The 14,782-nt window shown below is 32.6% G+C and overlaps 1 protein-coding gene across 1 annotated transcript; it reads right to left on the bottom strand.

Annotated features, from left to right (window-relative positions):
* Positions 1-8,284: 8,284 nt before the first annotated feature.
* LOC134698097 (probable E3 ubiquitin-protein ligase MID2) lies at positions 8,285-14,476 on the bottom strand. The gene is made up of 2 exons (XM_063560389.1): positions 13,400-14,476; positions 8,285-8,419 (listed from the first exon to the last, which is right to left on the bottom strand). The coding sequence occupies exons 1-2, from the start codon at positions 14,474-14,476 to the stop codon at positions 8,285-8,287; spliced, it is 1,212 nt and encodes a 403-aa protein (XP_063416459.1).
* Positions 14,477-14,782: the final 306 nt, after the last annotated feature.

Here is a 14,782-nt window from a genome sequence, read left to right as displayed (position 1 = left end):
CGCATAAAGACATGAAAATTACGGAACTAATAGGTTGATATGTTTTCCGTCCATGGTAATTTTTTTTTAAATCGGAGGTTATGCATTTTCTACATCCAACTTGAAAGATACCCATGTCGTCGACTTATATCTAATTGTTCTGCTTCACTATGCACTAAATAAATTGAAAACTTATGCAAATGGTGTTTTTAAAATAAAACATTTCGTAATTGAGGAGAAAATTGTAATTTTGATTGTTTCTATACACTTTTAAAATTTTTGTCACTATAGTAAACATTACAGTAAACATTTCTCGACTTCTCTAACAAAGAGCTTCGATTCTTTTGTTCTTTTTCAACCGGGTTTCCGACTGCACTATGAATTACACTCCTTACAGAGTGGTAATACACACCACATGTTCCAAGTCAGGAAAATGGCAGTTGTAATCCATAGTCTGTTCCAATGTATGTATGTTGCATTGTCGTTTGTTTTTTGTTACACTTCAGTCTTTCTGTTGTTTCGTTGTTATGTCGGTTTTGGATTAATAACCAGGATTTGTTTTCTCTTAATAATCGATTTATGACTTTGAACAGTACTATTGCCTTTATTTACACTCCTGACAGACTGATTATACACATTGTTACCAATTTGTATAGTATATTTACACAATAATTACTACACTCCTTGCAGATTTATAATGCGCAACACATGTCACCCTAATCACAGTCTAGCTGGGGATATTCAGCACTTTTTTCCCTCTGTATACTTTTCCGTTCTTACAAACTCAATGTACACATCACTTGTTACTCACAGACCAATTTTGCTCATGGAAACCGATAAATTTATCCACATTGCACCATTACGATCCTTATATGTCAGTTGAATTTTAAAAGACAAATGTATCAACTAGCTAATGAGCATCAGCTACTGATCTTGTCTCCATTAATTCAACTTAAAACTATTGTCTGATCGGTTGTCATGTGGAATTTTCAAAAATTCATAAACATTAAAAAAAAATCTAATTAGATCTTTCGTGGAAGGGCAGACTATATTTTTTTAGTGGTTGAAGACTATAAACCCTAGTTATCACACACAAAAAGTAATAATTTTTCGAAGATATTCATTTTCATCCTCCAACTTGAAAGACTGTCGTCAAATACTACTGTAAGAAAATAGCTATTGGAACACACCTACTCTGTTTTTGTGATTCTTAGATAGGTATTACACTTGACCCATATATTTCATCATTTAGTACTCTGATTTTTTTAAGTTATAAAGTCAACCTGTAGCTTTGATATATAAAAATGATAGAATCTGAAGCGAGACGATGTATGAAATTTTCTTGCTTGGTACGATATCAAGACAAAATATTCAACTCAAACACGAAGGTGCAATCAATTTTCTCTTTTCGATACAATTGTTACCCATTTTTTTTTAATCTTTTCTTGAGTCGCATAAAGACATGAAAATTACGGAACTAATAGGTTGATATGTTTTCCGTCCGTGGTAATTTTTTTTAAATCGGAGGTTATGCATTTTCTACATCCAACTTGAAAGATACCCATGTCGTCGACTTATATCTAATTGTTCTGCTTCACTATGTACTAAATAAATTGAAAACTTATGCAAATGGTGTTTTTAAAATAAAACATTTTGTAATTGAGGAGAAAATTGTAATTTTGATTGTTTCTATACACTTTTAAATTTTTTGTCACTATAGTAAACATTACAGTAAACATTTCTCGACTTCTCTTACAAAGAGCTTCGATTCTTTTGTTCTTTTTCAACCGGGTTTCCGACTGCACTATGAATTACACTCCTTACAGAGTGGTAATACACACCACATGTTCCAAGTCAGGAAAATGGCAGTTGTAATCCATAGTCTGTTCCAATGTATGTATGTTGCATTGTCGTTTGTTTTTTGTTACACTTCAGTCTTTCTGTTGTTTCGTTGTTATGTCGGTTTTGGATTAATAACCAGGATTTGTTTTCTCTTAATAATCGATTTATGACTTTGAACAGTACTATTGCCTTTATTTACACTCCTGACAGACTGATTATACACATTGTTACCAATTTGTATAGTATATTTACACAATAATTACTACACTCCTTGCAGATTTATAATGCGCAACACATGTCACCCTAATCACAGTCTAGCTGGGGATATTCAGCACTTTTTTCCCTCTGTATACTTTTCCGTTCTTACAAACTCAATGTACACATCACTTGTTACTCACAGACCAATTTTGCTCATGGAAACCGATAAATTTATCCACATTGCACCATTACGATCCTTATATGTCAATTGAATTTTAAAAGACAAATGTATCAACTAGCTAATGAGCATCAGCTACTGATCTTGTCTGCATTAATTCAACCTTAAACTATTGTCTGATCGGTTGTCATGTGTAATTTTCGAAAATCTTTAAACATTAAAAAAAATCTAATTAGATCTTTCGTGGAAGGGCAGACTATATTTTTTTAGTGGTTGAAGACTATAAACCCTAGTTATCACACACAAAAAGTAATAATTTTTCGAAGATATTCATTTTCATCCTCCAACTTGAAAGACTGTCGTCAAATACTACTGTAAGAAAATTGCTATTCGAACACACCTACTCTGTTTTTGTGATTCTTAGATAGGTATTACACTTGACCCATATATTTCATCATTTAGTACTCTGATTTTTTTATGTTATAAAGTCAACCTGTAGCTTTGATATATAAAAATGATAGAATCTGAAGCGAGACGATGTATGAAATTTTCTTGCTTGGTACGATATCAAGACAAAATATTCAACTCAAACACGTCCTAACATAAAAAGGTGCAATCAATTTTCTCTTTTCGATACAATTGTTACCCATTTTTTTTTAATCTTTTCTTGAGTCGCATAAAGACATGAAAATTACGGAACTAATAGGTTGATATGTTTTCCGTCCGTGGTAATTTTTTTTTAAATCGGAGGTTATGCATTTTCTACATCCAACTTGAAAGATACCCATGTCGTCGACTTATATCTAATTGTTCTGCTTCACTATGTACTAAATAAATTGAAAACTTATGCAAATGGTGTTTTTAAAATAAAACATTTTGTAATTGAGGAGAAAATTGTAATTTTGATTGTTTCTATACACTTTTAAAATTTTTGTCACTATAGTAAACATTACAGTAAACATTTCTCGACTTCTCTTACAAAGAGCTTCGATTCTTTTGTTCTTTTTCAACCGGGTTTCCGACTGCACTATGAATTACACTCCTTACAGAGTGGTAATACACACCACATGTTCCAAGTCAGGAAAATGGCAATTGTAATCCATAGTCTGTTCCAATGTATGTATGTTGCATTGTCGTTTGTTTTTTGTTACACTTCAGTCTTTCTGTTGTTTCGTTGTTATGTCGGTTTTGGATTAATAACCAGGATTTGTTTTCTCTTAATAATCGATTTATGACTTTGAACAGTACTATTGCCTTTATTTACACTCCTGACAGACTGATTATACACATTGTTACCAATTTGTATAGTATATTTACACAATAATTACTACACTCCTTGCAGATTTATAATGCGCAACACATGTCACCCTAATCACAGTCTAGCTGGGGATATTCAGCACTTTTTTCCCTCTGTATACTTTTCCGTTCTTACAAACTCAATGTACACATCACTTGTTACTCACAGACCAATTTTGCTCATGGAAACCGATAAATTTATCCACATTGCACCATTACGATCCTTATATGTCAATTGAATTTTAAAAGACAAATGTATCAACTAGCTAATGAGCATCAGCTACTGATCTTGTCTGCATTAATTCAACTTAAAACTATTGTCTGATCGGTTGTCATGTGTAATTTTCGAAAATCTTTAAACATTAAAAAAAATCTAATTAGATCTTTCGTGGAAGGGCAGACTATATTTTTTTAGTGGTTGAAGACTATAAACCCTAGTTATCACACACAAAAAGTAATAATTTTTCGAAGATATTCATTTTCATCCTCCAACTTGAAAGACTGTCGTCAAATACTACTGTAAGAAAATTGCTATTCGAACACACCTACTCTGTTTTTGTGATTCTTAGATAGGTATTACACTTGACCCATATATTTCATCATTTAGTACTCTGATTTTTTTATGTTATAAAGTCAACCTGTAGCTTTGATATATAAAAATGATAGCTGAAGCGAGACGATGTATGAAATTTTCTTGCTTGGTACGATATCAAGACAAAATATTCAACTCAAACACGTCCTAACATAAAAAGGTGCAATCAATTTTCTCTTTTCGATACAATTGTTACCCATTTTTTTTAAATCTTTTCTTTAGTCACATAAAGACACGAAAATTACGGAACTAATAGGTTGATATGTTTTCCGTCCGTGGTAACTTTTTTTTAAATCGGAGGTTATGCATTTTCTACATCCAACTTGAAAGATACCCATGTCGTCGACTTATATCTTATTGTTCTGCTTCAAAATGTACTAAATAAATTGAAAACTTATGCAAATGGTGTTTTTAAAATAAACTACTTCGTAATTGAGGAGAAAATTTTAATTTTGATTGTTTCTATTAACTTTTAAATTTGTTGTCGCTATAGTAAACATTACAGTAAATATTTCTCGACTTCTCTAACAAAGAGCTTCGATTCTTTTGTTCTTTTTCAACCGGGTTTCCGACTGCACTATGAATTACACTCCTTACAGAGTGGTAATACACACCACATGTTCCAAGTCAGGAAAATGGCAGTTGTAATCCATAGTCTGTTCCAATGTATGTATGTTGCATTGTCGTTTGTTTTTTGTTACACTTCAGTCTTTCTGTTGTTTCGTTGTTATGTCGGTTTTGGATTAATAACCAGGATTGCTTTTCTCTTAATAATCAATTTATGACTTTGAACAGTACTATTGCCTTTATTTACACTCCTGACAGACTGATTATACACATTGTTACCAATTTGTATAGTATATTTACACAATAATTACTACAATCCTTGCAGATTTATAATGCGCAACACATGTCACCCTAATCACAGTCTAGCTGGGGATATTCAGCACTTTTTTCCCTCTGTATACTTTTCCGTTCTTACAAACTCAATGTACACATCACTTGTTACTCACAGACCAATTTTGCTCATGGAAACCGATAAATTTATCCACATTGCACCATTACGATCCTTATATGTCAGTTGAATTTTAAAAGACAAATGTATCAACTAGCTAATGAGCATCAGCTACTGATCTTGTCTGCATTAATTTAACTTAAAACTATTGTCTGATCGGTTGTCATGTGTAATTTTCGAAAATCTTTAAACATTAAAAAAAATCTAATTAGATCTTTCGTGGAAGGGCAGACTATATTTTTTTAGTGGTTGAAGACTATAAACCCTAGTTATCACACACAAAAAGTAATAATTTTTCGAAGATATTCATTTTCATCCTCCAACTTGAAAGACTGTCGTCAAATACTACTGTAAGAAAATTGCTATTCGAACACACCTACTCTGTTTTTGTGATTCTTAGATAGGTATTACACTTGACCCATATATTTCATCATTTAGTACTCTGATTTTTTTATGTTATAAAGTCAACCTGTAGCTTTGATATATAAAAATGATAGCTGAAGCGAGACGATGTATGAAATTTTCTTGCTTGGTACGATATCAAGACAAAATATTCAACTCAAACACGTCCTAACATAAAAAGGTGCAATCAATTTTCTCTTTTCGATACAATTGTTACCCATTTTTTTTTTAATCTTTTCTTTAGTCGCATAAAGACATGAAAATTACGGAACTAATAGGTTGATATGTTTTCCGTCCGTGGTAATTTTTTTTTAAATCGGAGGTTATGCATTTTCTACATCCAACTTGAAAGATACCCATGTCGTCGACTTATATCTAATTGTTCTGCTTCAAAATGTACTACATAAAATGAAAACTTATGCAAATGGTGTTTTTAAAATAAACTACTTCGTAATTGAGGAGAAAATTTTAATTTTGATTGTTTCTATTAACTTTTAAATTTTTTGTCACTATAGTAAACATTACAGTAAATATTTCTCGACTTCTCTTACAAAGAGCTTCGATTCTTTTGTTCTTTTTCAACCGGGTTTCCGACTGCACTATGAATTACACTCCTTACAGAGTGGTAATACACACCACATGTTCCAAGTCAGGAAAATGGCAGTTGTAATCCATAGTCTGTTCCAATGTATGTATGTTGCATTGTCGTTTGTTTTTTGTTACACTTCAGTCTTTCTGTTGTTTCGTTGTTTCCGTCGGTTTTGGATTTATAACCAGGATATGTTTTCTCTTAATAATCGATTTATGACTTTAAACAGTACTGTTGCCTTTATTTACACTCCTGACAGACTGATTATATACATTGTTACCAATTTGTATAGTATATTTACACAATAATTACTACACTCCTTGCAGATTTATAATGTACAACACATGTCACCCTAATCACAGTCTAGCTGGGGATATTCAGCACTTTTTTCCCTCTGTATACTTTTCCGTTCTTACAAACTCAATGTACACATCACTTGTTACTCACAGACCAATTTTGCTCATGGAAACCGATAAATTTATCCACATCGCACAATTACGATCCGTATATGTCAGTTGAATTTTAAAAGACAAATGTATCAACTAGCTAATGAGCATCAGCTACTGATCTTGTCTCCATTAATTCAACTTAAAACTATTGTCTGATCGGTTGTCATGTGGAATTTTCGAAAATCTTTAAACATTAAAAAACACAATCTAATTAGATCTTTCGTGGAAGGGCAGACTATATTTTTTTAGTGGTTGAAGACTATAAACCCTAGTTATCATACACAAAAAGTAATAATTTTTCGAAGATATTCATTTTCATCATCCAACTTGAAATACTGTCGTCAAATACTACTGTAAGAAAATTGCTATTCGAACACACCTACTCTGTTTTTGTGATTATTAGATAGGTATTACACTTGACCCATATATTTCATCATTTAGTACTCTGATTTTTTTAAGTTATAAAGTCAACCTGTAGCTTTGATATATAAAAAGGATAGCTGAAGCGAGACGATGTATGCAATTTTCTTGCTTGGTACGATATCAAGACAAAATATTCAACTCAAACACGTCCTAACATAAAAAGGTGCAATCAATTTTCTCTTTTCGATACAATTGTTACCCATTTTTTTTAAATCTTTTCTTGAGTCACATAAAGACACGAAAATTACGGAACTAATAGGTTGATATGTTTTCCGTCCGTGGTAACTTTTTTTTTAAATCGGAGGTTATGCATTTTCTACATCCAACTTGAAAGATACCCATGTCGTCGACTAATATCTAATTGTCCTGCTTCAAAATGTACTAAATAAATTGAAAACTTATGCAAATGGTGTTTTTAAAATAAACTACTTCGTAATTGAGGAGAAAATTGTAATTTTGATTGTTTCTATTAACTTTTAAATTTTTTGTCACTATAGTCAACATTACAGTAAATATTTCTCGACTTCTCTAACAAAGAGCTTTGATTCTTTTGTTCTTTTTCAACCGGGTTTCCGACTGCACTATGAATTACACTCCTTACAGAGTGGTAATACACACCACATGTTCCAAGTCAGGAAAATGGCAGTTGTAATCCATAGTCTGTTCCAATGTATGTATGTTGCATTGTCGTTTGTTTTTTGTTACACTTCAGTCTTTCTGTTGTTTCGTTGTTTCCGTCGGTTTTGGATTAATAACCAGCATTTGTTTTCTCTTAATAATCGATTTATGACTTTAAACAGTACTGTTGCCTTTATTTACACTCCTGACAGACTGATTATACACATTGTTACCAATTTGTATAGTATATTTACATAATAATTACTACACTCCTTGCAGATTTATAATGTACAACACATGTCAGCCTAATCACAGTCTAGCTGGGGATATTCAGCACTTTTTTCCCTCTGTATACTTTTCCGTTCTTACAAACTCAATGTACACATCACTAGTTACTCACAGACATATTATAATCATTTTTTGTTGTTCACCTTACAAAACACAACGCATGTCACTTTCCTCATATATAGAGATGGAATGGACAACACTTGTTACCGTTCTTACATACAGGTAAAGAACAACAAAAATCTACCTTGAAGCAACACTTGTGACTCTATACAGACTGATAATACACAACACTTGTTACCCTCATCAAGACTATATATATATATATATATATACAGAACATGTACTACCCTCTCATAGACTGATGATATACCACGTGAAAACACCTGTTATCGTCCTCACAGACTGATTATACACATCACATATTATGTACACTCTTTATAGACACATAGTACACAACAGATTTCACTTTCATCATAGAGTGATGATACACAACATTCAGTACCCTCTTCACAGAACTATGCAACACAACACCTGTTACAGTTCTCACAGACTGATTATACACATTACATATTATGTACACTCTTTATAGACACATAGTACACAACAGATTTCACTTTCATCATAGAGTGATGATACACAACATTCAGTACCCTCTTCACAGAACTATGCAACACAACACCTATTACCATCCTCACAGACTGATTATACACATCACATGTCACCTTATCACAGACTTGTAATACATAACACTTGACAGTTGTTACCTTTTTCACAGACTGCCTAATATCTTGACTTACATCTGAAAATGATCAATGAGGGCGGATTGTGAATAATTTTTTATGACACTGGATGATTTCAACTTCCCAATTGTGAATTTTCCGTTAATATGTGGCAATATCTCATTGGTTAAGTTAAGCTAGCGGTATTTAAGTGTAAAATGACTTGTTGACACCGTGGTCAGAATTATGTGTCCAGGTTACATGCCAAGCTATCACTTTAGGCATCCATTGCTTTCAAATATTCGGCTTTGAGTCTAGCCAACTGCTAATCGAGAAAAGTGCATCTGATGCATGCGATAAATAAGTATTGTTTTTATTTTGTATGAGATCAATCTGGCTCAGCATTCAGTCTGGCAGAAACAAGGGTTGAAAACCTCATTGTCACTTTGTGTGATGAAACACAGTGATAAATGTGCCATTCATTTGTTTTAAATAGCTAAGCATGTACCGGTACCTCGACCCGTGCAGGGTACTGATTTTATGTCATGGATAGATACTCCATAGATTTAGTATACCCTTTGTTTTCTATTCATATAATTATATATTCATTCACTAACCATGACTCATGTGACTTATTCTCATTCGGAATAGTATTTGCCAGTGGACGTTAAACAGTAACCTGAACCAGTTTAAGGTGGTACCCAACACTTGCACTAAAATTAATTTGGCTCGTTTAATTTTCATAAAAATTGGACAAAGTATTTACTTTGACCCTTTAACAAAAATATGAAAATTTCAAAAATTTTGAACCAACCGTTTTATTAGAAAAATTACACTGGTTATATAGCAGTTTGACAAACACCAATTTTGATCATAGAGAAGCTTAATACTCCTGTAACACTAGAACGTAATTAAAACGTTTAGCTGACTTTATAGAGTTATCTCCCTGTAGTGTTAGCTACCACCTTAAAAGTATGAAACAACTGGAAAGGAAACTCATGCAGATGTGGCTTCTGTAGATCTTAAAGCTTTTGATTTTTTTGTGTTTTCTATGCAATTTTTATAACAAGATAAGCTTATTGGTTCGTCTGCTTTGCATGTGCTTTTAATCTAGTTAAGTGTTATATATATATATATACAATGTATATATGAACTTTACTTATGCAATATAGCTGTCTTTATATTGTCTATTGTGTATGCTGTATATGTCCTATATGTCTTTTATATTGTATGTGTTGTTATTATTATTAATGTCGGCAAAAAGCTCTACATAGGTTATTTTTGTAGTACTGTTGGATTTTATATTAAAATTAGTGGAAAGAACTTTTAAAAATGTATACAATTTGTTATAACAACTTAACATTGTAATGCTAAAACTAACAAATTACGAGTTAAATCACATTTTCAGTTGTTTTGCTATAAATATGCAATTGCATTGTTAGAACTTTGAAGGTAGGATTCACTTTTTTTGGTAGGTGTTGTTTTAACGGAATCCTTATAATCATCTCAGAAAAGTATGTAACACGATAGTACATTTGTCAATGGTTTAGTATTTTGTTTAAATTACATTCTATGTCGTAATTGACGCACACGGATAATTAACACCTATTCGGATGTCTTTTAAAGGCGCGACTAATTAAAAGAAACGTCATACGTTCTGTTTTTAGAATAATTTTCTGAGTGTTCGTCATAGAATAAGTGAATTAGTCAAATTGGTATTTGCGATTTATATATAAAAAAAATATGATATGGTATAATTGCGAGGAGACAATCCACAACAAGTGACAAAATGACGTAGAATTTAATGTATTATTAGAAAATCTTTATATTCTCTGTGGAATTTCCCAGTTGTGCGATGCAATGCAAGTTATTTTAACCCTTTTAATCATTTAATGATAGAAATGCAAGCGACTGTCGAGCATCAACATTATAATGAAACAAAATATTATTTCTCAGCCACGGTAAAGACTGCTAATAGCCTAATATTCATTTTTTATAAGGAAATACTAAATATATAGACAATAATTACGGTTTGATTAATTGGTTCTCATTGTATTTACCTTGAATTAGTTGCTATAGTTACAAGACTTTAATCTTCTGAAATTAATATTGATTTTCATGTTATGGAATGCTCATTTTATTAATACTAATATATCACAAATATAATGTTTCTCTGTATAGCGATCTTGATATTGTCCCTTTCAAAATGTGTAACATCTCACAAAAGACATAGACACATTGGTAGCCTTCTGATGTTTTCTGTCCTTTGTTCGGCTTGTTGTCTCTTTTGCACACGTCCAATTTCCGTTCTCAAATTTATCATGATAGTATATATGAACAATTGTAATGTCATAATGGGTGAAACATTACTTACAGAATATAATCATATATATCATTCCATTTTTTATTTTATTTTTTTACTAAGATGTGTTATAATTGTAAATGAAACAACTACTATTATGCACATAAACTAACACTACTTGGATATACGTATACGCAATTAAAAATGCTGATCTTTTACTGACCGAAAGCCTCAACACCTACCAGACTTTCTCGCAAATTCCTCACTTATGAATAAGATAATAACCGACATAAACATCACAGTACTGAACCTTAGACATAAATGTACTTATGCAACACTCTATATAAACGAGTTATAAGCTTGCGGTCAAACTGGTGATCAGTGCTGGTGACGGCTCATTGTTAGGAAAAATCAAAGTTGAAAGATATTATACCGTATTTCAGAAGGTGTTTAATGGATCGTCGAGACTAAGTGTCCATACAGATAATTAATCACGACACAAGAACATTAGTTTTCTTGCTACTCGGAGAAATCTGATTATCAACACGTCCATGTTATGTGAACAATTAGTTTTTAATGTATTGTCTAGCGCTTTTTTAACCAGAGTTAATTATAAAAAGGAAATACTTATCCTTTTACGGAGATACATAATATTTTTCAATAAGATTACTGTAAACAGCTGAATAAGTTTGTCAAAGTATTGTGTAATTCCATTCCTTCCATATTTGACGCCATGATTAGGCAAAAATAAAAATCGTAGGATACTACACGGATATTCAAAATCGATTCATTTATTGATGTTTGAATGCTTAACCTCTAGTAGCAAATATTTCAATTTGCAAGAAGGAAAGTCCGTTCATATACAACATACCATCATTAAAGTTAGTTGCACCAAGCTACCCATAGACCCCTATAAGAGACATTTCATGGTTTCATTAACACGCTGAGACACCATCTGCATTTGCACTCCAAGATTCCCCAAAGTGAATATAATTTTAATAATTCAATGATTTCAATCAATTAGCTTTTTGTAGATGTACGGTACTGCCAACCAGTTTTGCTTCGTTTAAGCTTTTTGTGGTATCGTTCAAACAGTCGTTTTTCCGATATATTGTACTTCTTGTGTACTCTTTTGTAAGACCTTTATTTGGTAAATAAAACAATAATCAGTTTGAATACACTGGTAACGTTTTATAATTGAAAATATGACATCCAAAAACTCATAAATAGGCTGGCTAAGGTTACAATTAAGGTTGTGCTTTTCACTGAAATTCAAACTGACGAAAGTATCATTGCCATAATCATTCTGTTTCAATTCTGTAAACCATAATGTAATGTCCTCCACAAACGCAAATTGTTTCTCCTCGATCGTCTATCCAAATATCCGTCGGCGTTCTAGTCGTCTTAACGAATTGTAGCAATATTTTATCTTTTTTTCCATTGGATGAAACCGCATTTAACGAACCATTCCCAACTCGGTCTACTACGACAACAACACCAGATGGCGTAACGGTCAGGCAACCTGGACTTTCCAGTGAAAACGATTGAAAACTAAACAGTTCACTGCCTTGAATGGTCAAACATTTGACTTGTTTGTAGCCTGATGTATACAACCAGGTACCATTACGTAGTGCTACTCCATTCATACCGTACATTGTATTTATATTTGATTCAAGACACAAAGTGAAAGTCGTTTCACTTTTGAGTGCAATGATGGTTTGAACTTTTGTATTTTATCATTCGATAGAACATATAAATCGTCGTCCCATATACCCACTTTAATCACCTGGCCCAAATGTATGTCAAATGACAGTGTTAGAGGTTGTTCTATTACATAATTGTTAACTTCCGCCATCAAAATCCTATTCTTTAAAAAACCGGAATGAATGACTACAAAAAGATGTTTATTTTTTTTATCAAAACATAAACATTTCAAGCTGCTATGCTTGAGATCCTGGGTAATGACAGTAGTGTTTACCACATGACCGGTTTTTATGTTTAAAATGTACAGTATTAGTTCATTCTTGCTGTCAGCTCCTACTATGGCGTGATTGTCGCCAATGGAAACCCCGCATTTAATACCAGCATCTTGAATGAATATATTTCGAAGATGTTTTACTGCAATGCCTTCAAAGTCAACAGCTTTTATGCCAATCTTGCGTGACAGGTTAAATGCTGGTGGACTATTAGTCCCCGAGGGTATCACCAGCCCAGTAGCCAGTACTTCGGTACTGGCATGAAAATACGGATTTTTTGTGTTAAGGAATGTATCTCCCTCGTGCAAAGCTCTGATTTCTTTCACGGATTTGGCTATACTTTTTGGACCTTTATGATTATAATAGCTCTTCATCTTTTATATAAGCTTTGGATTTCAAATATTTTGGCCACGAGCATCACTGAAGAGACATGTATTGTCGAAATGCGCATCTGGTGCAAGAAAATTAGAACCGTTAATTTTATTTTTATTAAATAGGTCCTTCGTTCGATCTTCCGAAGTTGTCGTTTTAACAATCGCTGTTCCAATGCCTTTGATATCAGTAACAATCTGCGTTAGAACATAATGCTTATTGAAAGAAATATGTGTGTCAATATCAGGAATAAATCTCTTCCCAAGTTGTGTAATATTTTCGTTGATCTGGCCAATCATAGTTTTCGAATGAATGAAAAATTGAGTTTCTGTACCATATTTTCTAATGATTTCAGTTGCGCTTATCCAGTGCGCTAATGTTCTCATGAAGTCGTTGAGAAATTGTACATCCGCTTGAATATTTAAATCCTGCTCGTCTTGTATAATTTGCAATTGTTTAATAAAGTTTCCCAACAGATCATCAATCTTACACTTAATTGTCTGCACGAACTTAACAGCATCCTTTTCTATTATTTCAGTCGTATCTTTCAGTAATTTAAGTTTCGTTTCTTTAACGGCAAGAAGGATATCCGTTTCCTGTTTCATTTTCTGTAAGACTTCTTCCAAGGTTCCATTACCTCTATTCGTTAGAGTAATTTCAGAAAGCGTTTTGACATTTTCGCATTTACGATGACTTGAGGTTAAACATAATACACAACACAGTTCTTCGTGATCAGTACATAATGCTTCGATAATGTTTGAAGGGTGGAGGCTACATTTTTCTGATATAACTTCCAGATCGAAACCAGAATCAAAGAATTTTGCATCTTCTATCGGAATGACATTATGCGAAGAAGTCATTTTCACCCAACCGTGCATAGCATTGCATTTTTCACAAAAAACTTCATTGCAATCCTTGCACCAGAAGTTGGCAACGGATGTTTCGTTGTGATGTTTACAAGTATGACACTCTTGCCTTTCAGCAGTTTCCACAACGTGGTTGTCTTGCAGTATCGAAGCCCAGTTTTCAATGTCAACTGTTGGGTCTCTTGGTTTGACAACGGTGTGACATATTGGGCATGTAAATTGTGTTGGTTTCGGTTCTTTGTTTTGGACTGTAGCTAAGATTATTTCATGTATGCATTGTTGACAAAATGAATGAAGACAAGGCAAAATTTTGGGCGATTTCAGTACCTCTAAGCAAACAGGACATTTGAACTTGAGCTTTGAATCGGCCATCTTTAATTGATGTTTTACTTCCTGATACAAAATGAACTTAAATTCAAAAGTCTATTTAAAGATTGGAACTGCATTATGATATACAATTCAATCTGGTCCAAATTTTGTGTTGATTTTTTTGTTATCATTCGGATGTAATTTAGCCAATGTTTACACACCATGCTATTGGCATAAATAAAAATAAAAATTGATCATTACCCATTTAATATTTTACAAAAGTTAACTTAAAAGCTTTTATAACAAAGGGTCAGGAAGGGTTTCGTTTAAACATTTCTTTATTCCTTTTTTTTTAAACAATGTCTCTTT

The sequence above is a fragment of the Mytilus trossulus genome, chromosome 14, assembly GCF_036588685.1.
Source record: "Mytilus trossulus isolate FHL-02 chromosome 14, PNRI_Mtr1.1.1.hap1, whole genome shotgun sequence".
Classification (NCBI taxonomy): Eukaryota; Metazoa; Mollusca; class Bivalvia; order Mytilida; family Mytilidae; genus Mytilus; species Mytilus trossulus.
The sequence above is the reverse complement of the archived record's forward strand: the minus strand, read 5'-3'. Positions and strand labels throughout refer to the sequence as shown.

Excerpts from the sequence above, each read along its gene's own strand:
- LOC134698097 (XM_063560389.1), bottom strand. The coding sequence starts at position 14,476 with ATGGCCGATTCAAAGCTCAAGTTCAAATGTCCTGTTTGCTTAGAGGTA. Across the intron at positions 8,420-13,399 it reads AAGGCATTGGAACAGCGATT|TCTGTGAGAACTGTAACAGG; the intron begins GTTAAAACGACA and ends GTGTATAATCAG.